Raw genomic sequence first — 27211 nt, forward strand, 5'->3', positions numbered from 1 at the left:
GAAGGGAACAGGGGCGGGTGCTGGGTCTCCCAATTGGAGCTAGAAGAAAAGGAATTTACGGTAAGTAAACAAAATTCCCTTCTTCTTTGTCGCTCCATTGGGAGACCCAGACAATTGGGACGTCCAAAAGCAGTCCCTGGGTGGGTAAAAGAATACCTTGGTAAAAGAGCCGTAAAACGGCTCCTTCCTACAGGTGGGCAACCGCCGCCTGAAGGACTCGCCTACCTAAGCTGGCATCTGCCGAGCGTAGGTATGCACTAGATAGTGCTCCGTGAAAGCGTGCAGACTCAACCAGGTAGTCGCCTGACACACCTGCTGAGCCGTAGCCTGGTGCAGAAACGCCCAGGACGCACCCACGGCTCTGGGAGAATGGGCCTTCAGCCTTGAAGGAACCGGAAGCCCAGCAGAACGGTAGGCTTCAAGAATTGGTTCCTTGATCCACCGAGCCAAGTTGACTTGGGAGCTTGCGACCCTTTACTCTGGCCAGCGACAAGGACAAAGAGCGCATCCGAGCGGCGCAGGAGCGCCGTACGAGAAATGTAGAGTCTGAGTGCTCTCACCAGACCTAACAAGTGCAAATCCTTTTCACGTTGGTGAACCGGATGAGAACAAAAGGAAGGTAAGAAGGTATTCTGATTGAGATGAACAGAGGATACCACCTTCGGGAGAAATTCCAGAACAGAGCGCAGAACCAGCTTGTCCTGGTGAAACACCAGGAAGGGGGACTTGCATGACAGCGCTGCTATGTCAGACACTCTGCAGAGTGACGTGACTGCACTAGGAAGACCACCTTCTGCAAAAGGCGTGAAAGAGAATATCCCTCATTGGCTCGAAGGGTGGTTTCTGAAGAGCCGGTATCACCCTGTTCCGATCCCAGGGTTCTAGCCGACGCTTGTAAGGAGGGACTATGTGGCAAACCCCCTGCAGGAACGTGCGTACCTGAGTGAGTTTGGCTAGACGCTTTTGAAAAAAAACACAGAAAGCGCCGAAACTTGTCCCTTAAGGGAACCGAGAGACAACCCCCTTTTCCATTCCGGATTGAAGGAAGGACAGAAAGTGGGCAAGGCGAATGGCCAGAGAGTAAAACTCTGATCAGAGCACCAAGATAAGAAGATCTTCCACGTCCTGTGGTAGATCTTGGCGGACGTTGGTTTCCTGGCCTGTCTCATAGTGGCAATGACCTCTTGAGATAACCCTGAAAACGCTAGGATCCGGGACACAATGGCCACGCAGTCAGGTTGAGGGCCGCCGAATTCAGATGGAAAAAACGGCCCTTGAGACAGCAAGTCTGGCCGGTCTAGTAGTGTCCACGGTTGGCCTACCGTGAGATGCCACAGATCCGGGTACCACGACCTCCTCGGCCAGTCTGGAGCGACGAGGATGGCGCGGTGGCTGTCGGATCTGATCCTGCGTAACACTCTGGGCAGCGGTGCCAGAGGAGGAATACGTGAGGCAGGGAAACTGCGACCAATCCTGCACTAATGCGTTTGCCGCCAGAGCTTTGTGATCTTGAGAACGTGCCATGAATGCCGTGACTTTGTTGTTGTGCCGGGACGCCATGAGGTCGACGTCCGGCTTCCCCCAGCGGCAACAAATCTCTTGAAACACGTCCGGTCGAAGAGACCATTCCCCTGCGTCCATGCCCTGGCGACTGAGAAAGTCTGCTTCCCAGTTTTCTACGCCCGGGATGTGAACTGCGGAGATGGTGGAGGCTGTGGCTTCCACCCACAGCAGAATCCGCCGGACTTGCTGGAAGGCTTGCCGACTGCTTGTGCCGCCTTGGTGGTTGATGTATGCCACCGCCTTGGCGTTGTCCGACTGAATCCGGATCTGCCTGCCTTCCAGCCATGGCTGGAACGCTTTTAGGGCTAGAACACTGCCCTTATCTCCAGAACATTGATCTGGAGGGAAGACTCTACTGAGTCCATGTACCCTGAGCCCTGTGAAGACTCCCTGACAGACTCGCGTCCGCCGTGACCACAGGCCAGGATGTGGGCAGGAAGGACTTTTTCCTTTGACAAGAGTGGGAAGAAGCCACCACTGAAGGGAGGCCATGGCTGCCCGAGAAGGAGCAACGTCCTTGTCGAGGGACGTCGATTTGCTGTCCCATTTGCGGAGAAAATCCCATTAAAGTGGGCGCAGATGAATCAGCGCAAACGGAGCTGCCTCTATTGCTGCCACCAACTTCTCTAGGAAGTGCATGAGGCGCCTCAAAGGGTGTGACTGGGCTCGAAGGAACGATTGCACCCCTGTCTGTAGTGAACGCTGTTTGTCCAGCGGAAGCTTCACTATCGCTGAGAGAGTATGAAACTCCATGCCGAGATATGTCAGTGATTGGGCCGGTGTCAATTTTGACTTTAGGAAAAATTGATGAACCACCCGAATCTCTGGAGAGTCTCTAGAGCCATGTTCAGGCTGTGCTGGCATGCCACCCGAGAGGGGGCCTTGACCAGCAGATTGCCTGAGAGAGTAGGACCGCTACCACAGTTGTCATGACCTTGGTGAAGGCCCGTAGGGCTGTCACCAGGCCGAACGTTAGTGCCACGAACTGAAGGTGTTCGTTCCCTATGTCGAAGCGCAGGAAGTGCTGATATCCTGATACAATCGGCACGTGGAGATAAGCATCCCTGATGTCGATTGATGCTAGGAAGCCTCCTTGGGCCATCAAAGGCGATGGCAAGCGGAGAGATTCCATCCGGAACCGTCAGGTTCTCTGTCCGTTGGGCAGTGTGAAGTCCAGAACGGGGCGGGGTGATCCGTCCTATCTGGTACCACGAATAAGCTGGAGTAAAAAGCCGCGACTACGTTCTTGAAGGGGAACGAGGATCGCAACTCCTCCTGCCTTCGGAGTGTTCACCACCTGGAAACGTGCATCGGCTCGCTCGGGGGACGGAGATGCTGTGAAGCAACGAGTCGGAGGACGAGAACTGAGCTCTATCCTGTGACCGTAAGACAGAATGTCTCCTACATCGGTCTTGGACATGTGGGGACCACTCCCCTGACCTGGACCGCCATGCAGAAAAGGTTCTCTGTGCACGGCGGAGGATGAAAATACCACCGCCTGAGACGTCAAAGACGCTAATTGCGGAGCACAGGATGACCGCATTGATCTGAGACAGAGCAGCTGAGATAGCCTGGAGTGCCCACCCCTGCAAAGGCCGGGGCAACGGACGCGCCTATGGCTTCATAGATGGATCCCATTAGGAGTTCTATCTGTCTGTCCGTGGCATTCTTGAGCGTGGACCCGCCAGCCACTGCTACTACTGATCTAGCCGCCAGTCCAGGGACTGGAGGGCACCTTATGACACTGAGCCGAAACCTTAACAACGTCAGAGAGGAAGGGACAACATGTGTTATAAGGCGTTCAGTAAAACGCTTGTCCGGGAAGGTGTGCTTCTGGACAGTATCTGTGCATTAGCTGGACTGGGACTGCGGTTCGTGCTGGAGTTTACCACGTAATAACTAGAGGCCACCCCAGGAACACGCTTCGTCGCAGACCGATAGAGGCCTGGGGCGATCCCGCAGTGCCCGGGCCTGTGTAAGGGGCCGGTCTGGACTGCAAACTCCTAGTCTCTTAGCCGACCATTTGTCCATAGCCTGAGACATGGATAGTGAAAATGACCTAGAGAGTTTCTCAGCAAAGCTGTAACTCTGTCCCTGCCGCCTGGACAGGGAACGCCGGCGAAGTTTTCATCATGCAAACTCTGTCGCTGTCATCTGTGCAGTGCCCGTAATATAGGCGCACAAGAGGTTAAAATAAGCCAGTGTCTTGGCACCCTTACTCTTTAAGAGCAGAGTAATCAGTGAGGGTATACAGCCAAAAACAGAGAGCCCCCAGAGAAGCGTCGGGGCTGTGTTGGCATGCCTCCTGAGAGGGTGCCTTGATCAGCAGATCGTCCAAGTAAGGGATCACCGAGTGACCCTGAGAGTGGAGGACCGCAACTACTGTAGCCCTGACCTTGGTGAAAACCCGTGGGGCTGTAGCCAGGCCGAACTGCAGTGCCACGAACTGCAGGTGTTCGTCTCCTATGGTGAAGCGCAAGAAGCGTTGGTGCTCTGGAGCCACCGGTACGTGGAGAAAAGCATCTTTGATATCGATCGATGCAAGGAAATCTTCTGGGGACATTGAGTCGATGACGGAGCGGAGGGTTTCCATCCGGAACCGTCTGGTCTATACGTGTTTGTTGAGCAGTTACGGGTCCAGGACAGGACGGAAAGACCCGTCCTTCTTTGTAACCACAAACAGGTTGGAGAAAAACCCGTGACCCTGTTGCTGAAGAGGAACAGGGACCACCACTCCTTCTGCCCTCAGGGTGCCCAGCGCCTGCAGAAGAGCCTCGGCTCGCTCGGGAGGCGGGGATAACCTGAAGAATCGAGTCGGGGGACGAGAGGCGAACTCTAACTTGTAACCGTGAGACAGAATGTCTCTCGCCCAACGGTCTTTTACCCTTGGCAGCCAGGAGTCGCAAAGGCGGGAAAGCCTGCCACCAACCGAGGATGCGGATTGAGGAGACCGAAAGCCATCAAGAAACCGCTTTGGTAGCGGCACCTCCGGTGGTCTTTTTGACTTAGACCGCCATGAATCGGAGAGCCCTTGATCTATTCAGAGGCCTTTTGGACGAGGAAAATTGGGACCTGCCCGCGCCCCGAAAGAACCGAAACCTCGACTGCCCCATCCTCTGTTGGGGTATGTTCGGTTTGGGCTGGGGTAAGGATGTATCCTTTCCCTTGTATTGTTTGATGATTTCATCCAAACGTTCGCCAAACAGTCGGTCGCCAGAAATTGGCAAACTGGTTAAACGCTTTTTTGGAAGCAGAATCTGCCTTCCAGTTCCGTAGCCACAAGGCCCTGCAGAGTACCACCGAATTGGCGGAAGCAACCGCCATACGGCTCGCAGAGTCCAGGACAGCATTAATAGCGTAAGACGCAAATGCCGACGTCTGTGTGGCTGCGTCAATTTGCGCTTGAGCTGCTGAGATAGCTTGTAGCACCCATACGGCTGCAAATGCTGGTGCAAAAGAAGCGCTGATAGCTTCATAGATGGATTTCAACCAGAGCTCCATCTGCCTGTGAGTGGCATCTTTGATTGATAGACGCTATAAGATTGTTCATTATGGCGTCCCCGTCAGGCGTATCAAGATTGAGAGCGGCCTCAGGATCAGAATCCTGATCAGCTGTCTCCGCTTCATCATCCAGGGATTCCCCCGCTGAGACCCTGACCAATATGAAGATGTCGAGGGAATTTCCCAGCGAGCTCGCTTAGACGGTCAGGGGCTGGGGTCTGTATCAGAGACCTCACTCTGGGATCTATGAGACACCCCGGGGAGACCTCTGGTCCAACTGAGGTGGGCCAGGGAGCAATGATTCAACAGTGCCCCTGTGCTGAGATACCGGTCTGGATTGCTCAGTGGATCCTGCCGGCAGAGGGGTCGTACATGCGGCGCAGGCAGCATAGTAAGCCTGTGGTTTGGCGCTCCTGCCTTTTATGGGCGCCATGCTGTTGACTTCCCTGAGCAACACAATATATATACAGAATCAACTGTGCACCATACAGTGTAAAGCATATCTTATAAACATATGATTTAAAATTACACTCCTGCACAAATGTGGCTAGCACCACAGATGCTGCATACCCCCCGCATAAAGCGGTTGTGAGGCCACCAGGGTCCCTGCCTGGGTCTGTCAGAATTTGTCCCCCTCTGCAGCATTCAAGGAGCTGACAGGAATGGCTGCCGGCTTCTGAGGAGAGGACAGTGAGGGGGGTGGAGTATGCAAAGCATGCTCCAGCCCTCAGTGCGGCTCATCCTGTGCAGCGTCCCGCCCTTCCCCTGCTTGTCAGGGCTGTGGGCGGGAGGAAGAAAGACTAGGCCGCAAAAGCCGGGGACTCGAGTAATAAACGCGGCCGCCGTAAAAGCGCGGCCGCGCGGAAGTCCCCGGCGCACTACAAGTCCCAGCCGCGCCTCAGTGTCAAAAACATGGCGGCGGCGGTCAGCGCGGTAGTCTCCCTACATAAACACACTCAGCGATGCTGAGTGTGTAATGGCACGGCTGCCGGCGTCCTGAGAGAGGAGGGAGCCGTGGGCGTGACCCTTAGAAAGTGCGGGAACTGGTGCCTCACAGTGCAGTGAGGGGAGTGGAGTATGCAAAGCATGCTCCAGCCCTCACTGCAGCTCGTCTGTAAAGCGTCCCGCCCTTCCCCGGCAAAAAACTAATTGTCTGGGTCTCCCAATAGAGCGACAAAGAAACAAATAATGCTGCCGAACAGTGAAATCATATACCATATAGATAAACACATACATATATATATACACTGCGGCACCAAGGGGGGGACAACACCCTAGGAAGACCACCTTTGAAAAACTGGTGCCCCCCAGTGCTCAGTGAGGGGGAAGGAGGATAGCAACGTATGCTCCAGCCCTCCCTACGTTATGATGCAGGGCTCTGTCTGCGGGAATCCGGTGGTCTATAGTGATCAGTGAGGGGGGGGCGGAGGACAGCGAGGTGTGCTCCAGCCCTCACTGTCGGCAACATACCGACCATCCCGCCCTTCTCCCTGACTGGCAGGCTCAGGGGCGGGAGTTTAACACACTAGGCCGCAAAAGCCGGGGACTAAAGTAAAAACCGCGGCCGGCAAACAGGCACGGTCGGCGCGGTAGTCCCGGACAAAAAATGCACACCGCAGTCGCAGCTGCGTCTGAGGCCAAGGTGCTTCATGCACCGTGCCAACGGGGACACAGAGTACCTGTAGCTACAGGGTGTCCCTGACGATACTCCGTCTCCTGTCCGACAGGGGCTGCGGATGTGGCTTGTAGCCCCCAGATTCTCTGCCCCGGGTCTCCCTCAGCTGCAGCCAGAAGTTGCTGAAAAACATGGCTGACGGCATTCTCTGAGGAGGAGGGAGGCGTGGGCGTAGTCACAAAAAAGTGCGGGAATCTGGTGCCTCAGCGTGGGTAGTGAGGGTGGCGGAGGACAGCTCACTGTACTACAGCCCTCACTGTCGGCGTCATACCGACCGTCCCGCCCTTTTCCCTGACTGGCAGGTCTGGGGGCGGGAGAATCCCATACTAGGCCGCAAAAGCCGGGGATTAAAGTTGAAATCGCGGCCGGCCGGCAGTGCACGGTCGGCGCGGTAGTCCCGGACCCACACGCACGCCGCAGTCGCTGCAGCGTCTGGGCCCAAGGTGCTTTATGCACCGTCCCAACGGGGACACAGAGCACCTGGAATATGCGGTACTAGGCCGCAGAAGCCGGGGACTAGAGTGTAAGCGCGGCCGGCAACAAGCGCGGTCAGCGCGGTAGTCCCGGCGCACTAACACGCCCAGCAGTGCTGCAGCGTGTATGACACAAGCGCTCCATGCGCCGTCCCCAAGGGGACACAGAGTACCTCACAGTAGCAGGGCCATGTCCCTGACAGATTCCCAGGGGCTGCGGAGGGAGCACGGTCCCAGTGTCTGGAGACAGATTATGGATCCCACTTCACCCAGAGCCCTGCAGGGATGGGGAAGGAAAACAGCATGTTGGCTCCTGCCTATGTACCCGCAATGGGCACCTCAACCTTAACACCGCCGACCAGAGTGGGGTGAGAAGGGAGCATGCTGGGGGCCCTATATGGGCCCACTTTTCTTCCATCCGAAATAGTCAGCAGCTGCTGCTGACTAAGTTGTGGAGCTATGCGTGCATGTGTGCCTCCTTCGCACAAAGCTTAAAAACTGAGGAGCCCGTGATGCACGGGAGGGTGTATAGCAGAGGGGAGGGGTTTACACTTTTAAGTGTAATACTTTGTGTGGCCTCCGGAGGCAGTAGCTATTCACCCAATTGTCTGGGTCTCCCAATGGAGCGACAAAGAAAAGTCCTTCGGGATTAAGGAATTCCATACACGTGGGGAGTTCCCTGGTAAGTTGATAACTTCCAAAAAATGGATCAAGACATGTGGCCTCCTGACCAGAAGATCTTCAAATGTGCAAAAAGTGGAACCTGAACACATCACCGGGAAGATCCTCTCCTAACCGTGTGCAAGAGGACTGGCTGCCAGAATCTTCGGGTAGACAACGCAACACCCGACTTGTCAATTGTCTGCCACATATAGGCCTCATACTGCTTTGAGATCATCTTTGAAGGAAGCTATTAGGCAGGATTCATGTTCACACTCCAAGATCTCTGATAAATTGTAGGCTACCGAGCGCATTGGGGGCCTGCCCTGGCACGTGGATACTTGTTTTTTCTTCTTCAGGTTTTCCAACCTAGGTTTTCTTTTACCTAGTTAGGAACCCCACCTTACCTAGGAGCTCTTCACTCCTGGGTCTCTTCCTGTAGCATCTTCTAGCTTTATTAGAAGAGTTTTGGTCTGCGTGTTTTATCATGTTTCACCAGATCTGCCCTGAAGCATTGTATGCAAGTCCTGCCTCCCTCACGCAAACTGCAAGGGTATATATTTCTTGATATGCAACTATGCCTGTCAATTTAAGTGTTGCCTTGTTCTGATGTTTAAATCACACAGAACGCTGAGATAAGACAATACGTGATGAGGAGGAAATCACCAGAGAACAAGAGGATTTCCACAGCACATGAACCAGCACACAGTAAATCACCAGCAATAGGAGCACAACAGGACAAGGACCGGTTTAGCAAAAGCTATAGTTGGCAAGGGAAGACCGATTCTTCCATCTTAAAAAGGCAGGGAGTAATTGTGATAGGTCTCCCACAACATGTGGTCCAAAAAGTAACCAGCAAGCTAGCAGAAATTAACTTCTGCCAGCCCAATCACTAAAGAGTGCACAGGTGCACTTTGATCTACCTGGAGCAGGGCAGATCAAAGTATTGTAGTGCGCTTGCACGGGATCTCAATGCCGGCTAGTGTGCATGACATAGGACACGTCATGCACCCAGGCTTCAGAAGAAGGACAAAGATGGCTTAAAGAGGAGGCGCCGGTACCGGAGAAACCCATCCGACGAGGCTGTACCGCCCCTTAGGTGGAGTATTACAAAGTGATTTTTACATTGTACATAGCGGCCTGGGCTCTTATATACAGCTTGTTAGAAGGCTGTATATAAGAGCCCACTGGTGGTGGCCGCAACTTATAGGCCCCAAATCTGGTGACCGGTATCCTTTAACTAGGTGTCAGCCCATCCTGCTATTGCTAAGTGAAATTGTCAGCTCAGGTTGCTTGAAACTAATTGTGATTCACACCAAAACGTCCATACGTACGAGTGGTGAGACTGGGTATAGTAGCCAAATGGAGGAGCACTCAGGTGCCCTCTCTACAAAAAACCCTTGGCAATGAAGGGAATTTTGTACTTACCGTAAATTCCTTTTCTTCTAGCTCTTATTGGGAGACCCAGACAATTGGGTGTATAGCTACTGCCTCCGGAGGTCACACAAAGTATTACACTAAAAAGTGTAAGGCCCCTCCCCTTCTGGCTATACACCCCCCGTGGGATCACGGGCTTACTCAGTTTTAGTGCCAAAGCAAGAAGGAGGAAAGCCAATAACTGGTTTAAACAAATTCACTCCGAATAACATCGGAGAACTGCAAACCGTTCAACATGAATAACATGTGTACCCGCAACAAACCAAGAATCCCGAAGGACAACAGGGCGGGTGCTGGGTCTCCCAATAAGAGCTAGAAGAAAAGGAATTTACGGTAAGTACAAAATTCCCTTCTTCTTCAGCGCTCTATTGGGAGACCCAGACAATTGGGACGTTCAAAAGCTGTCCCTGGGTGGGTAAATAAATACCTCTTGATAGGGCTGCAAGACAGCGCTCCCCTACGGGGAGGCCCCTGCCGCCTGCAGTACTCTTCTACCTAGGCCGGCATCCGCCGAAGCATAGGTATGCACCTGATAATGTTTGGTGAAAATGTGCAGACTCGACCAGGTAGCTGCCTGGCACACCTGTTGAGCCGTAGCCTGGTGGCGTAATGCCCAGGACACACCCACGGCTCTGGTTGAATGGGCCTTCAGCCCTGATGGAACCGGAAGCTCAGCAGAACGGTAGGCTTCAAGAATTGGTTCTTTGAGCCATCGAGCCATGTTGGCTTTAGAAGCCTGCAATCCCTTGCGCGTACCAGCGACAAGGACAAACAGTGCATCAGATCGGCGCATAGGCGCCGTGCGGGAAAAGTAGATCCTGAGTCCTCTGACCAGATCTAACAAATGTAAACCCGTTTCAAACCGGTGAGTCGGATGAGGACAAAATGAAGGTAATGATATATCCTGATTAAGCTGAAACGCGGATACTACCTTAGGGAGAAACTCCTGAATGGAGCGCAACACTACCTAGTCCTGGTGAAACACCAGGAAGGGAGCCTGATATGACAGAGCTGCCAGCTCATACACTCGCCGAAGAAACGTGATCGCCCTAGAAAAGCCACTTTCTGTGACAGGCGAGAAAGGGGAAACTCCCATCAGAGGCTCGAAAGGCGGCTTCTGGAGAGCAACGAGTACCTCGTTCAGATCCCATGGATCTAACGGCCGCTCGTACGGGGGCACAATATGACACTCCCTGTAGCAACGTGCGCACCTTAGGAAGACGTGCTAGACGCTTCTGAAACAACACGGATAGTGCCGAGACTTGCCCTTAAAGGGAGCCGAGCGACCAACCGTTTTCCCGACCAGAGTGCAGGAGGGCAGGCAAAGTAGGCAAAGCCGATGGCCAGGGATACACTCCCTGAGCAAAACACCAAGATAAGAATATCTTCCACGAGTTGTGGAATATCTTGGCAAACCGCGGCTGGCGAGCCCGTCTCATTGTGACCCTGACGTAATGCTCACAGTCGACTGACGGTGAGATGCCACAGATCTCGGTACCACAACCTCCTCGGCCAGTCTGGGGCGACGAGAATAGTGCGGCAGCAATCGGAAGCTGGAACTGCGACCAATCTTGAGCCAAGGCGCCTGTCGCCAGAGCTCCCGCCATGAAAATCGAGACCTTGTAGTTGCCGAGACGCCATGATGTCGACGTCCGTCCTCATCCCGCGGCTACCGATTTCTTGAAGCCAAACGGGAGCAGGTCCCATTCCCCTGCGTCCACGTCCTCGCGACTGAGGAAGACTTGCTTCCTAGTGTTGTACGTCCGGAATGTGTACGCCACCGCTGTGGATAGTCCGACTGAATTCGGTTCTGATTGCATTCCAGCCACTGCAGGAAAGCTTGCAGTGCAAGATACACTGCCCAGAGCTCTAGACCACTGAGTTGAAGAGTGGACTCCTCTGAAGACGGTCTTTGACCGTCTGTGAAAGGGGGACGTTACTGTGTAGGAACATCGACTTCCTTCCCCTTAGCGAAGAATCTTCTAATGATGCGGACGCAGATGAAACTGCGTGAAAAGGCTCGCCTCTGGATGAGGCGCCTCCTTGAAGGAGAGACTGCACCCTCGTCTGTAGTGAACGCTGTTTGTCCAGCGGAATTCACTATCACTGAGAGAGTGTGAAAACTCTATGCCAAGATATGCCAGCGATTGGGTTCAACTTAGAAGAAGTCAAAGACCTCCCCGAAACTCTGGGAAGGGTCCAGCGCCATGTTCAGGTTGTGTTGGCATGCTTCTAAAAGAGAGTGCCTTGACAAGTAGATTGTCCAAGAAAGGGATCACAGAGTGACCGTAAGAGCGCGGGACTGCTCCCACTGCTGCCATGAACTTGGTGAAAAACCCGTGGGGCTGTCGCCAGCCGAAGGGTAGGGCTACAAAACGAACTATGCCCGTAGCCAACGCCGGTGCCTTGGAGCAATCGGCACGTGGAGATAAGCATCCTAATGTCTATGGATGTTAGGAAAAACTCTTTGAGACAGTGAGGCAATGACGGAGCGGAGTGATTCCCTCCGGAACCGCCTGGTTGTCACGTGCTTGTTAAGCAGTTTAAATTCCAGAACGGGACGGAAGGAGCCGTCCTATCTTGGCACCACGACCAGGTCGAAGCAAAAGGCGTAACTGGTTCCTGAAGAGGAACAGGGATTACCACTCGTCCTGCCTGCAGAAGAGCCTCGGCTCGGTCGGAGAGGTAGTTTGAGACAAACTGACTCTCTCTCACCGGCCTTTGACCTGTGGTAGGTAAATGTCGCTAAAGCGGGGGAGTCTGCTCCCCGCGGTTGCGGAGTGAGAAGGCTGAAAATTATGAGAAAAAAACGCTTTGGTAGCGATTCCTCCGGCTGCCTTCCCCGGGCGTACTTGAGCCTGCTAGGAATCTATGCCCTTCTGGGCCTTTTGAGTCGTTTTGGACAGTTGAATGAATTCATTCAACCCTTACCAACAGACTATCACTAGATAAAGGCAACCTGGTTAAGCACTTTGTTGGAAGAAGCATCTGATCCAATCTGTTAACCACTAGGCTCTGCGTAAAAAATACGGAGATGGCCGATGCCACCGCCGTCCGGCTCGTAGAGTCTCGGACAGCCTTAACAGCATGGTTCGCCATGCGGCGATTGCGAGATTACAGACGCTGCTGAGACCGAGATGTACCGGTGACAGCGTCCCTCTGCGCAACACTATCTGAAATAGCTTGGAGTGCCTTCACGGCTGCGACTGCCGGAGCAACCGACCTGCCGATAGCTTCATAGACAGATTGCGGCCAGAACCTATCTATCTGTCAATGGCATTTTGACGTGAAGCCCCATCCACCACTACAACTATAGATCCAGCTGCAAGCCTGGAGATCGGGAGATCCACATTTGGACCTGGGCTAGCGCTTGTCCAATCAGGGAGGAGAGTGTCTCATTAATACGGTCGGAGAACGCTTATCGTGAAAAGCGTTGCGTTTCTGGACTGCATCTCTAGGATCAGAGGGCCAGACGAGTACGCAATTGCTTGCGATATTAGAAAAGAGATCTCCCCTGCTGTGAAGCTGACTCTTTCACTGATGGAGTCGAGGGCTATTCCCAGCGAGCCTGCTTAGGCCCTCTTGAACTGACGTCCGTGTCGGAGCCTGCCCCCTGGGACGCGTGAAAACCACCCTGGAGCCTTGAGCTGCTCCTCAAATCATGGTGGCCAGGGGCATTGCAACTATATTGCCCAAGGTCTGCGTGGGCTGCCAGACTGTAAGATGTCAGCCATAGTCACAGCCAATATAACAGCGGAAAGAAACTGCAATTTCGTCCCTGTCTCTGGACAGGAAGCACAGGTGGTTCTTTTAACCACATATAGCCGAAAACCCCGGTCAAGCAATTGCCCGCACTGGGGTCCTAGACTCGTATTACATGCAGTACAAGCAACATATAAAGTCCTCATTGGCCTTTTCTTTTTCTGCTGTTGTTGTCTAGCTATCTAAGTGCATAGCCTAGGATAGCGACCGTACAGTAAATAATCATACAAGCATGAAGTACAAATAAACACTTCAGCTCATGTAGTACACGCAGCATTGAAAACTTGTGGCTTGGCACATTAGCTCTTCTGCTGCTGTTGTCTATTTATCCAGGAGCTTGAGACAAGGATAGCGACATACAGTGAATGTATAGCATTCAAGCACGAAGTACAAGTAAACACTTCAGCACCTGTGGTACCCGCAGCATTGAAAACTTGTGGCTTGGCACATTAGCTCTTCTGCTGCTATTGTCTATATATCTAGGAGTATGAGACAAGGATAGCGACATACAGTGAATGTATAGCATACAAGCCTGAAGTACAAGTAAACACTTCAGCACATGTAGTACACGCAGCATTGAAACTTGTGGCTTAGCACATTAGGCCTTCTGCTGCTATTGTCTATATATCTAGGAGTATGAGACAAGGATAGCGACATACAGTGAATGTATCGCATACAAACATGACAGTAAACACTGCCAGCACATGCAAATGCAGCAGCCTTGCAAGCTGGTGCCTTGGCACCACTGCTCTACTGCTGCTGTTGTCTAGTTAACTAGGAGCATGAGGCAAGGATAGCGACATACAGGAAATGTATAGCAGACAAGCATGACAGAAAAACACTGCAGTACAAGCAAATCAAGCAGCATTGAGAGCCTGTGCCTTGGCAGCCTTGCCTTACTGCTGCTATTGTCTGTTTAACTAGGTGCATTAGCCAAGAAAAACGACATATAGTGCATGTATAGCATGACAATAAACCCAATTGCAGCACCTGCAAACGAAGTGGCAATGAAAGCTTGTGCCTTGGCACTTTGCTGTTGCCAAATCTGCCAACAAACACTGCAGACTAATCATTGAACACTTGTCTAGCCATCTAGGAGAGTATGCCCAGAATAGCGACAGTACAGTGCTGCATCGCATATCCGCACACAGTTCAAAAGCCCACTTCAGTATTAGTGGGACCAGTACTGCCTATCGCCCGCCCAGCGCGAGTATGAGGTCGCTCAAAAACCTGTGCCTGGTTCCGTTCTCCCAGAGTGGAAACCATAATGGCTGCCGGCTTCTCTTCCACGTCCTGTGCAGAGGGGCGGGCCGTGGGCGAGCCCCAGCCAAGAGCGGGAACCCGGCATCTCACTGTGTTCAGTGAGAGGGGGCTGGAGAATGCAAAGCAGACTCCAGCTCCCTGCGCTGAGATCTGTACAGCGTCCCGCCCCTCCTCTGACTGGCAGGGCTGGGGGCGGGAACGAAGCGGTGCCAGGCCTCAGAAGCCGGGGACTAAAGTTACAGGCGCCCCCGCCTTAAAAGCGCGGTCGGCGCCAAGTCCCCGGCGCACTACAAGTCACATCAGCGCCGCCGCCGTATGAGCGGTCGGCGCAAGTTCCTAAACATGACCCGTCGCTCAGCCATGGCTGCAGCAACATAAGCCCATCACTAATGTCCCCGGCGCACTATAACGCCCAGCAAGCCCGGAGCGTGCTGTGCTTGCCGGAGACACCGAGTACCTGACCGATGCAGGGCCTTGTCCCTGATAGTACTCGTGCTCCACATCCATCAGGTTCTTCTGGGTCTGTGGATGGAGCCCGGCCTCAGGGCTTGGAGGCCGACAGATCCCACTTCCACAGGGCCCTCCAAGGGGATGTGGAAGGAAAACAGCATGTGGGGCTCCGGCCTCTGTACCAGCAATAGGTACCTCAACCTTGCAACACCATCTGGTGAGAAGGGAGCATGCTGGGGACACTATATGTGTCCTCTTTTCTTCCATCCGAGATAGTCAGCAGCTACTGCTGACTATACAATGTGGAGCTATGCGTGGATGTATGACCTCCTTCGCACACAAAGCTAAAACTGAGTAAGCCCGTGATCCCACGGGGGGTGTATAGCCAGAAGGGGAGGGGCCTTACACTTTTTAGTGTAATACTTTGTGTGACCTCCGGAGGCAGTAGCTATACACCCAATTGTCTGGGTCTCCCAATAGAGCGCTGAAGAAATTCCTAATAATCGCATCATGGAGCATATGACCGCAGGCCGCATGGCTAAACTAAAGGCTGCTTTACACACAACGATATCGCTAGAGATCTCGTTAGCGATGTGACACGCCAGATCGCAGATACAATTTGCAGAGATCGCACATGTGACCGGCGCTATAAAAACGACCTATGTGCGATCTCGGCAAATCGTATCTGCGATCTGGCGTGTAACATCGCTAACGAGATCGCTAACGATATCGTTGTGTGTAAAGCAGCTTTAGGCCAATTCAAGTCACTTTGGGCAAAGTGGTTCCAATACTCTAATTACCCTTATGACTAAAGCTCGCGTACATTTTAACTCCTAACAGCCACTGGACAATTCATGGAATAAATCCTCGGGTGGTAGGGAGGTCAGGCTAGGTTTTTATTCCATATCGGAATGTGCCATTGAATGAAAAATGTACAAATATGCATTATTTGATAGGTTTCCTGTTATCAGTATATTTCAAATGAAAATCAATTAAGTTAATGTTTTTAAAAAAAAAAAAAAAAGTTGGTTTCTAAAGAATAACCTATAAGATATTGGAAGGATTTATTTAGTGCCACACATGAAACATCCTTGTAATATACGCTAGTGAAATGCACTCACTGTTTGCTCAGCTTTTTCGCTTTCTGGGGATGTTTTCATAAAATTCAGAAGAGGGGCCCCTGAGGACTTTGGGTTGTCCACCACCACCAGCGTCTTCCCGTCGTCTCTGGAGTAGGTAAGGAAGCTCGGCTTCTTAGATTCCTTAGCCGCTACCTTAAAATACAAAAAACAAAATTAAAAAAAAAAAAAAAAAATAATAATCCAAACAAAAAAAAAACAAAAAAGAACACACACACACAACAGAGCTGAGAATCTGCAGACGCAATAGTGTGAACACACGAGTGATCTCTGACTAGTCGCCTACCTTCTCCACCTTATTCTGCTTCACCTCCCTCTTTGACATCCCGCCTTCACGCCGCCTCTTGATAGGTTTGGACTTTATTTGAGCTAAAATAGGAGACAGGACGTCAGTAGAAATATAATATAATATAATATAATATAATTAAATATATATATATATATATATATATATATATATATATATATATATATATATATATATATATATATATAGTACATGGATCTGTAATCGCCCAGATCAGCGCCGCAGACAATGGCAGCTTACCTTTCTCAATAATGTTGTGGATGAGTTCCACGTGGATCAGAGAGGGATCAATAATCTTTAGATTGGGAACCTAATGGGGGACAAATTTGATCAATGCACTGATCGCAACGTATCGTAGCAAACAAAACAAGAATGAGTTCTTCAATAGGGCCTGACTTGAACCTCACCTCTTCACACTGTATCTGCAGCGTCCGGGTAGTCGTGCTGGAGTTCACCACCGACGCGTTGAACCACTGATATCCGTCACTCATGCTATACACTTTTATATTTGAGCCAACTAAATTCTTGGCACCTTAAAAATAAATAAATAAATAAATGGTGATATAGCGACGCTACACGGTGTCCTAGTTCCATCATATGACTACATACAAGCGACACGGAGGTATCTCTAACACATTTAATACAAGGGTGCCACGCTCTTGCGGACCCGTGTGAGCTAGGATTTCCTAGGGGCACTGGAATCAGACTGGCCTTTATAAGTAGCCGTCACAATGTAGCAGAACACGTGGCCTCACCTTGCAGTACACGACCTTCATCCATGCTCTTTTTTATCAGTTCCTGAAAGGCTTTGTTAAATGTTCGGTTTCCTTGCATAAACTGCTTTAAGCTCTCCCGATCCTGAAATAAAGGGCAGAAGTCAGCGGATGTCGGACCACTCAGGCCGTCTTGGCCGGGGTCTGCAAAAACAGCAATCGAGCTGCCAACTTGGTACTCCGATGCAGTGCAAAACACAGGCTGGGCTTCTTAAGAGAAACACAATTACATTATATACAGTCATATGAAAAAGTTTGGGCGCCCCTATTAATGTTAACCTTTTTTCTTTATAACAATTTGGGTTTTTGCTATTTCAGTTTCATATATCTAATAACTGATGGACTGAGTAATATTTCTGGATTGAAATGAGGTTTATTGTACTAACAGAAAATGTGCAATCCGCATTTAAACAAAATTTGACAGGTGCATAAGTATGGGCACCCTTATCAATTTCTTGATTTGAACACTCCTTTTTACTGACTTACTAAAGCACTAAATTGGTTTTGTAACCTCATTGAGCTTTGAGCTTCATAGGCAGGTGTATCCAATCATGAGAAAAGGTATTTAAGGTGGCCACTTGCAAGTTGTTCTCCTATTTGAATCTCCTATGAAGAGTGGCATCATGGGCTCCTCAAAACAACTCTCAAATGATCTGAAAACAAAGATTATTCAACATAGTTGTTCAGGGGAAGGTACAAAAAGTTGTCTCAGAGATTTAAACTGTCAGTTTCCACTGTGAGGAACATAGTAAGGAAATGGAAGAACACAGGTACAGTTCTTGTTAAGCCCAGAAGTGGCAGGCCAAGAAAAATATCAGAAAGGCAGAGAAGATGAATGGTGAGAACAGTCCAGGACAATCCACAGACCACCTCCAAAGACCTGCAGCTTCATCTTGCTGCAGATGGTGTCAATGTGCATCGGTCAACAATACAGTGCACGTTGCACAAGGAGAAGCTGTATGGGAGAGTGATGCGAAAGAAGCCGTTTCTGCAAGCACGCCACAAACAGAGTCACCTGAGGTATGCAAAAGCACATTTGGACAAGCCAGTTACATTTTGGAAGAAGGTCCTGTGGACTGATGAAACAAAGATTGAGTTGTTTGGTCATACAAAAAGGCGTTATGCATGGAGGCAAAAAAACACGGCATTCCAAGAAAAGCACTTGCTACTCACAGTAAAATTTGGTGGAGGTTCCATCATGCTTTGGGGCTGTGTGGCCAATGCCGGCACCGGGAATCTTGTTAAAGTTGAGGGTCGCATGGATTCAACTCAGTATCAGCAGATTCTTGACAATAATTTGCAAGAATCAGTGACGAAGTTGAAGTTACGCAGGGGATGGATATTTCAGCAAGACAATGATCCAAAACACGGCTCCAAATCTACTCAGGCATTCATGCAGAGGAACAATCACAATGTTCTGGAATGGCCATCCCAGTCCCCAGACCTGAATATCATTGAACATCTGTGGGATGATTTGAAGCGTGCTGTCCATGCTCGGCGACCATCAAACTTAACTGAACTGGAATTGTTTTGTAAACAGGAATGGTCAAATATACCTTCATCCAGGAACTCATTAAAAGCTACAGGAAGAGACTGTGATTTTTGCAAAAGGAGGATCTACAAAATATTAATGTCACTTTTATGTTGAGGTGCCCATACTTTTGCACCGGTCAAATTTTGTTTAAATACGGATTGCACATTTTCTGTTAGTACAATAAACCTCATTCCAATCCAGAAGTATTACTCAGTCCATCAGTTATTAGATATATGAAACTGATATAGCTGTTGCAAAAATCCAAATTGTTATAAAGAAAAAAGGTTAACATTAATAGGGGTGCCCAAACTTTTTCATATGACTGTATAATGAAGAAGCAATCAAAGGATGTAGTCCATCCTCTGTAAGCACAGAATGACTGTCCAAACCAAGCACAGATGCTCGGTGCATCATGGCGGGGGCCGGTCAGTGCCCCTTCCCATCTACTTGTTTTCCATCCATTTCCACCATCAGGATTTCCACTTATCACAGATTTTTTTTTTCCCACCTCAGTCTGAATTTGGGCAGCATGAACAGGGCATGACTGCACGAATTCGGTAAGTTATGTTCCAATCTGAAAAGCTGCAAAGTTTCAAAGAAAACAGATTGAAAATCCATCCGGGGACCATAAAGAGGCAAGAGGAGTCCGGCCAGCCTCTCCCTTCATCCTTCAAGATGATTGAGGTCTCGGTAAACATCTGTCAATCAACCGGAGCAGTGCGGGTAAAAGGCGGCCAGCAAGGGGCCGCACTGGACTAGTCACGTCTCTCCATATAGTCAAGTGTTATAAAGCTGTGCCTTATAGCTTGCTTCTGTGTATTTTGCCGCAAAAAACCTGCGGATTTATCTGGATTTCCCAGATAAAGTCGGCAGGTTTCAGCAAGTACAAACACTCCCCATGTTATCCTATGGGACATGGGGAGTTTGTGTCCACGCTGCGGAATGTGCTGCGGATGTCCCGCAGCCGCACATAACTGCATGTCAATTATTCCTGCGGCATTACATGCGGAAATCCCAGCCCTCCACTATGGAGATAGAGGCCAGGACGTCCGCAGGTAAATCGCATGAAAGTCCGCAGGTTTCCCGCAGATATTACGCTGTACTACCGCAGCTAAAAATAGCTGCGGATGCCGGCGAGCAGCTGCGGGAAACCTGCGGCCGTACCTGCGGATATATCCCGTGGGCACATAGAAAACGGCTTAGGCTCTCGAAAGGCCATAGAAAAACACAAGTGGGTGCAATCGTGCAGCCGGGCTCCGATTCCTGCGGGTCAGGCAGCATTAACCTAGTAGAAAGCTTATTTTAAGCTGTAAATAAGAGAGTTTTACAAGACATTTTATACGATTCCTCATTTCATTAAAAAGCACACAAGGAATGCATCAGGACAATTACCCGCAACGCCTCCACGACATCCTCATTCATGAACACTTTATTTTTATCTCCAAGGAACTGTATGCAGGTCATAGGCTGCATGGACACCTTGCTCATCAACACTTTATATTGCTGTACAGAAGGACAGGAACAAAAACAAAACATTAGTATGGACACTTATCCAAGGATTAATTAGACCTCTAGCATGTGCAAACTAAAAATTAAGACACTGCAGGGAAACAGGAGTCCAGGATGCGGCTGTCTTCACTACCTCTAAGCTGTCAGCACAGCTTCTATCCTCTGATGATTTTCCCTTCTTATGGGAAATCTCCTTTTTCCTGACCGACACAGATGGTGACCAGCGTGAGGACCCCCCCTCCCGATCCCCCACCGCCTCGTGCACTTCCCCCATCCCCTCGCTCCGCTGCGTGCGATTCCCCCATCCCCTCGCTCCGCTGCGTGCGATTCCCCTCGCTCAGCCGCAATGTGCGATTGCCCCCCCAACCTCCTCCGCATTTGTGCAATTGCCCCCCCAAACCTCCCCATTTGTGCAAACCCCCCCATTTGTGCAATCCCCCCTCCCCCCATTTGTGCAATCCCCCCACCCCCCATTTGTGCAATCTCCCCACCCCATTTGTGCAATCCCCCCCTTATTTGTGTGATTCCCCCAAAACCTCCTCCGCATTTCTGCGATTCCCCCCAAACCTCCCCATTTGTGCGATTCCCTCATCACTCCTCTGTCGTGTACGATTCCCCCTCACTTCTCCACTATGTGTGTTTGCCCCTCCGCCATATGAGAGTCCCCTCTCACTCCTCAGCCGTATGCACCCTCCTGTCTTGATACGCAGCCTGTGTGACCCCCCCTCTTCGCTATGTACTCCCATACATTACTGTCTTGCCTGAAAACATGCACGCTTTCCACTATCCGCACTGAGGGGCTTTGCGTTCACTCCTACTCCTCCCTGCCATTATCTCTAAGTGAGAGCAGAGAGGGATGAGCTGAACACTGCCAGATCCGTGCCAGCAGCAGCTTCAGACATAACGAGAGCAAAATGGTGCAACGTTTATCATGAAAACCATTTAGAAAGTTGCTAAATTTTGCATTTAGGAAACAAATATCTATTCAGTGCATTTCAGAACATGAAGCACCTCATTAAAGGGATTGTCCAAGATAATGGAAAAGTGGAAAAATGGAAATACTAGAACAGATAGACAGCCCTTCCACACCCGGCCGTCCCTGCGCTTCCGATGCCCCCCGCTTCTATCGGCCGCAGACATCACACAGCCTAATAATAATGCACACCGCCTGCAGCCGATGCCACAGATTGTAGATATCATGTGGGATATATCGGCGGTGACGTCTGCGGACAATTTTAGCAGGAAATGAGCATCAGGCATGATTGAAGCTGGAACGGGCAGAAGTAATAGGGCGCGTGTAGTCATTTCTCGTGCATTTCTGTCTGCCTGCAGCTCTCCATTATATTGGACAACGCCTCTAAGCTGCTGCTGCAGGGATATGCCATCCCCCTCTCTCTCTGCGAGGCCAGAACGCTCCAGCGAGGACCAGATTCTGTGATTACTGACAACAGCTCGTGATTTACGGGCCAGACTTCTCCCTTCTATGTCCTGCTGTGAGCAGCAACTGCGAGCGCTCACGCTTCCACCTAGAATGTGGATCATTGCATGGACAACCACCTCCAGCGTCAGGGGTAGTCACACTTCTGCCACCAGAATTACCACCACTCAGTGGAGATAATCTATGATGCATAGAACCTGTATGGAAACCACTTCCATAAGCATAGCCCCTTACGACTCATCCTATGGGACAATCCAGGCTCTCCTAGATGTCCACCGATATGGGTCAGAACGTAGACGAAGAGGGCGCAGCAATACTCACCATGGCCGGGCACAGCACTGACATAGACGGGTTACTCGGACATTTGCGGTTAGCGATGGCCAAGCTGTGCTCCACCAGGAATAACTGGATTTGGGAGCCGTACACATCGATCCACATCCTCTTCTCCCAGGGCTCATCCTCAAACTCCACGCAAACCTGCAGACAGGAGAAGCACGAGAGTCGTTTCTACCGCAGGACACACAGGGTATAGCAGTGATAAGATAACATGCGGCGTTGTGTATATACACCATGTGCGACTCTCACATAAAAGCATGGATCCCGGCCAGACAACAACTCGTGCAAGACTATAATCTGTACCGGCCACAAACAAGCACTGACGGCAACGGGGAGGCCAAACAGATAGGAGCTCGCCAGGAAAACACGCCCCGCTTCACACCACAATGTGCATATGCAGTTTTTTCCCTCATGGAACTGGATGATTGGGGGAAGGGGTGACCTAACTCTCCCCCAAAGACCGATGTTGGGGGAGATTATGAGACATATCACTTGGGTAAACTTTGATGATCAAAATCGACCAACGAATATACATATGGGGGTCTCTCCCCACGTACTCAGGGTAGAGAAAGATCAGCCAGTGGGAATTCGACCCAGCCGATGCCTCTTTAACCCTAGAACGCATACCTGGGGTCTCGCAAGCCTGCTAGGTTACTTGTTTTCTATAGTAGATTTCTATGGCTGCGCGTTCTAGGGTTAATGGTGAATAAGCTGATGGACATCTGGTTGCAACTTATCGCCCAGAGAACCAGCGTATATGGGCAAGTGGTGGGAGACAATGAAGGGCACAGTCTTAGTTATCGACATACTATAGAGAACAAGGCTTCCAGCCTAAGAAGGGTCTTGCTGGTGGTCTGGTGTCCGGTCCTTATCCACAGGTTGGAAATGTTGACTATTCCCCCAATATATCATTTCAAAGTAACACTCCAGCCACTTTTCCCGTAAAAATAATGGTAATCCATATCTATAGGGTCATTGAGAAGCTCAGAAATACAGGACTTGCAGATGTGTGATCGTAGATTGAAGGCAAGAGGCTCTGCACCGTCACCGGAGGGCGGGCACCACCACCTCCGCCTCCTCTACAGCTGGGGGAGGGCCGGGCCACCACGTGGCTAATGAGCCGATGTTTACATGAACCTCTGTGTGAGGAGGAGGTGCCCAGACGGACTATGAATGGGGTGAGCACTTCCCTACCTTCTTCTACCGCCTCCATTCTCCTCATCGCAAGGTGGAGTTAACTCCTCACATGCCCAAGGGGAACATTTCTCCTAAAATGGCCTTCTATAAAAAGGAGACTCGCTCGATAATATTCTTCTAGGATAAGAGGTTTGCAGGCCAGGCACATACGATTACGATCGGCCAAAAAGAAGCCAATTTAGTGATCCAACCTACAACACGAGACTAAACTAAACAATCGTCTGCCAAAATCCCTTTTTACCTACTGCTATACCTTCCAAAAGGGGTAAATGAACAACTACAGCTGGACATCCAACCACAGACGGGAGGAGGTGGTGACCGGGTGAACCAGTCTGACCTCACCCATCAAGCAGATGGTTCCTGAGTATTCGGCAAAGTCAGGTCATCACCATACAGCTTAGGTCAAACTATCAGACAAGACGACACTCAATAACCACCATAAGGGTCATCGTGGGCAAAGAAGACCAACATCAGAAGTCAATACTGGAGGTTGTCTGACGATGACTGCCCAGTGCGGACCCCCGCGCAGGATGTGAGGGCCTCCGACCACAAGCTACATAATCCTATCACCTCTTGCAGCCAACTTTATCTTAAGAGGAAGCTGAAACCAAGCTAGTCTTATCTACATCTGCTGTGTGTGCTATTGCTTCCTGTAATCAGCCACAGGCGAGTCAAAAACCTGCAGCAGTATTTATCTACATTGGCCATGCCTGTAAAATTTTGGCTGGACCTGCTAAGAAGGAGGAGGGCCAAGCAGTGACCTACTCCCCTCTCCCTTTTGGGACCATCACACTCAGCTATTTTAAGTGTACGGCTATAATAAGGGGGGTGCGGGTACATTTAATGGCATATGGACAAGAACCCGCATCTACCTCTATAACAGGGACTGTTGCACTCCATTTTTGGAGGAGACGTGGATAGGCATGGACTGCTCGATATGGGAACGCCAAAAGATGTCAGGCAGACCAAATCTACCATTCTATGAGGAAACTGGATGAACATATAGCTGTTTGGGAAATTGATTTGGGAAAACCTGCACTCACAGGGGGTTGGACCCGATGGCCCTTGACGTCCCTTCCAACTCTACCATCCTATGATGAGTTGTGCCATGAATGTTCGAGGTGGGACAATCTTTTCTAATATTATAAAAGTACAAGCAGATTTGGTCCCCAGGGACTGATGGCTCCTTTCCTGCGCTTTTGTTACCCAATTACCCCCATGGAAATAGTCCATTCAGAATGAAGCTCAGGGCTCCACATATAAGCCTATTGAAGATCCCAGCTGCCAGTATAATCCTCGCCGTCCCCTCTACCTAGCACGGCACAAAGCCACGCACCGGCTCCTTTTATAGTATGCAATTTGCAATGCAAGCAGCAATCATTCCCGGCTCCACCCGACCCATTCCCACAATCTGGCCGGCAGCTGGGACCTTCCCATGACACCAGGTCCAGTAGGTGACTTCAACCCCTTTATTTACAAGAAGGAAGGGGGAGGGGAGAAATGTCTTTATCGCACCAGAGTAGGTGGTAACAAAACCCAGATCAATTCGCAAAACCTTCAAATTATGAGCCATCGATGTAGATGGTGGAAATTAGGAACAAGAAAGAATCAGACAACTGTCCAATGGTGTTGCTCACATGGCTCCTTCCATCAGCCAATGGGTGCAAAGCTGAAAATGAAAGGAAGGCTTTGACTGGCTGGAAAGTCTGGTGGGAGGAGTCAGGGTATATAAACATAAACAGAAAGCATGCAAATAGGACATTAAATACAAAACATCCTCTTTAGGGTTAAACTTTCACTAAAAGGCTAACGAAGCAGAATTAAAGAGTCGTTATTAATATTCAAGATAAGTTATATTTGAGAAAAAAAAATAAATAAATAAAATAGTTCACAAGGTGACAAAAGCATCGATTGCAGACAAAGCAGCCGGCGGCATCGACAGAAACAAATGTGATCACAAGTGACCTGGACTTTATTGCAGCCTGATAATGTCACGTTTGCACTTTCCACCACCCTAGAACGATGACCAAGAGCGGCGACCAAAGCAGAACCACGAAACCCGTCTCTCAAGCCCAGGCTGTCACATACGGTCATGTCATGTCGATTTGGGTCACTCCCCTCACACAGCATGAATCACTAAACACGATGGGCGCTCCCCCTCCTGCTGGTCCCAAGTTTACACACTCCACAAGCAACCCCCCCTCCCCTCCTCCCAGGAAAGGCAGACGGCACGTACACAGAGGAACGTCCAAATGCATACCAGCTGGGGGTGGGGAGCGCAGCGGCCGCCCTGCACACTTGCAGAGGACACTCGCAGGAAGACAATGGCTTGCTAACTGCCTGTGAACCCAGCCATGTGCCGGAGACGGGGCTGCCACCAAAAAAATAAAAAAAAAAATAAACAGGCGGAAAGCCGGGGAATTCCCAAAGTCACAAGTATATGAATACTATGAATCAGTAAAAAAAAAAATAAAAAAAAAATAAGGCATCTATTCTGCCCAGTAACAAAATGTGCTAACTATGGTGCCAACGCCTGACGCCAACGCTTACATGACCAGTAAGCGCAGGTGGACGGAGGACGCCCCATCACCAGTCATTGCCCTCATATTGTGGACGTAGCCATCGAATGGGCTGAACCTTAGCAGGAAGCAACAAGAGACGTCAGCGCAACACGAGGGATTAATCAGAGCCTGGTACATAAATACTACGGTCGCAGCTGAGCCGTCAACCCAATGTACACGAGACGCTCATTGCTGGCTGCCACACAGGTCCTGCTGGCTCCTAGATACGAATGACTACCAACGGCACTAAATAACCGGCAATGGTGTGTCCAGGAGCTTGGTACAGGAGGGCACATGGGAAAGACTGGGCGGCTGCACGGAGACTCGCCGGACCCCAAAATATCCCCAATGTATCATGTCAGTGTCGGAGCCACTTTGGTGCTGCTGAGTCGCCAGTGGGTACAGGCAGCATGGCCAGCAAAACAGGAAGTGACTAACAGCTGGGAGGAGGCGGAGCCACTGGTGACAGTGCAGGGAAGCAGTCGCTGGGCACTACTACACTACAAGCACCCTCAAAACTGGGAAAAGCCACTTAATACTGAACTATATGGACTGCTTCATCTGATTTGGCTGTAAATGGACACTGTACTCCCAATCACTTCTCTTTGGATTTTGTTACCTCTCCTCATAAGCACAAGCAATACAGGGCAAACGTATCAGTCGGGACCGAACGACCATGATCGGTAGGACGTAACGACCAAGGCCACCATCAGTGATAAATCCTTGTGAGACGTTATAGTGCTATCACCAAGACTGAAAGATCCTCAAAATCACTCCCCCTCACCACGAGAGGGGACTCAATATCACAACAAGCGCAATGCTACAGCTTCATCATCAACAAATCATGAAAATGATGTTGGGGGGGGGTTCCCCTCAAGAACACACAGAGCTATCCTATATAACATCCTATAGGGTGCGGGCGGATTCATGTATGTGGTCCTAGGCAGTGCCCCAAGGGGTGCTAACGAACGATCACTTCTCTGTAGAACTTTACAGTAGATTCGGCTTTCCATCGGCACCAGAGGAGCGTCCATCAACCGGCCGTATCAAGAACGTTACAGATACGCTACGTCCTACAGCGCTGCCTCAGTCTATAGACCTGAGCCACCCGCGGCCATCCTCAAGCAGAGTCTACCGTACAAGACAGAAGAGACAACTATGCTCCCCACTCTACGTATGAGCTATTTTATGGGATTATCAAGCGATTTTCTACGTCGGGAGAAGCTACTGACATGGCGACTATCCGCCGTTTACCGGGTCTTATTAATTAGTATAGGACGAGTGTGCATTAACCAGCCATCGATAGTTGACGCCTCTCATCTTCCAGCATAACCCATTAAAGGGAATATGTCACCTACAAGTTGCGGCCATCACCTGTGAGCCCTTATATACAGCATTGTAGAACACTGTATGTAAGACCCCAGGCGCTCTGTATAACATAAAAAACAGCTTTTATTACACTCACCTGCGGGGCGGACGGGTCTCAGTCTGGCACCTCCTCTCTTCCTGCTATCGCCGTCCTCCTTCCCAGCTCCATGGGGACGACATGTCCTACATCACCCACACAATGGTCTCCATTGCGCTCCTGCACATTGCTCTCTGCCCTGCTGAGGGCAGAGCATAAGTATTGTAG

The 27211-nt window shown here is 50.4% G+C and overlaps 1 protein-coding gene across 1 annotated transcript in view; it reads right to left on the reverse strand.

The window, feature by feature from the left end:
* Nucleotides 1-27211, reverse strand: part of KDM3A (lysine demethylase 3A) — a 201614-nt gene that overhangs the window by 171364 nt on the left and 3039 nt on the right. Inside the window, exons 3-9 of the mRNA XM_075346786.1 lie at nt 21806-21961; nt 19930-20040; nt 16986-17088; nt 16638-16762; nt 16471-16540; nt 16210-16292; nt 15906-16058 (exon numbers count right to left, since the gene is read on the reverse strand). Coding sequence (XP_075202901.1) covers nt 15906-16058; nt 16210-16292; nt 16471-16540; nt 16638-16762; nt 16986-17088; nt 19930-20040; nt 21806-21961 — 801 coding nt within the window. The remainder of the gene's footprint in view (nt 1-15905; nt 16059-16209; nt 16293-16470; nt 16541-16637; nt 16763-16985; nt 17089-19929; nt 20041-21805; nt 21962-27211) is intronic.

Source organism: Anomaloglossus baeobatrachus, chromosome 1, assembly GCF_048569485.1.
Source record: "Anomaloglossus baeobatrachus isolate aAnoBae1 chromosome 1, aAnoBae1.hap1, whole genome shotgun sequence".
Taxonomy (NCBI): Eukaryota; Metazoa; Chordata; class Amphibia; order Anura; family Aromobatidae; genus Anomaloglossus; species Anomaloglossus baeobatrachus.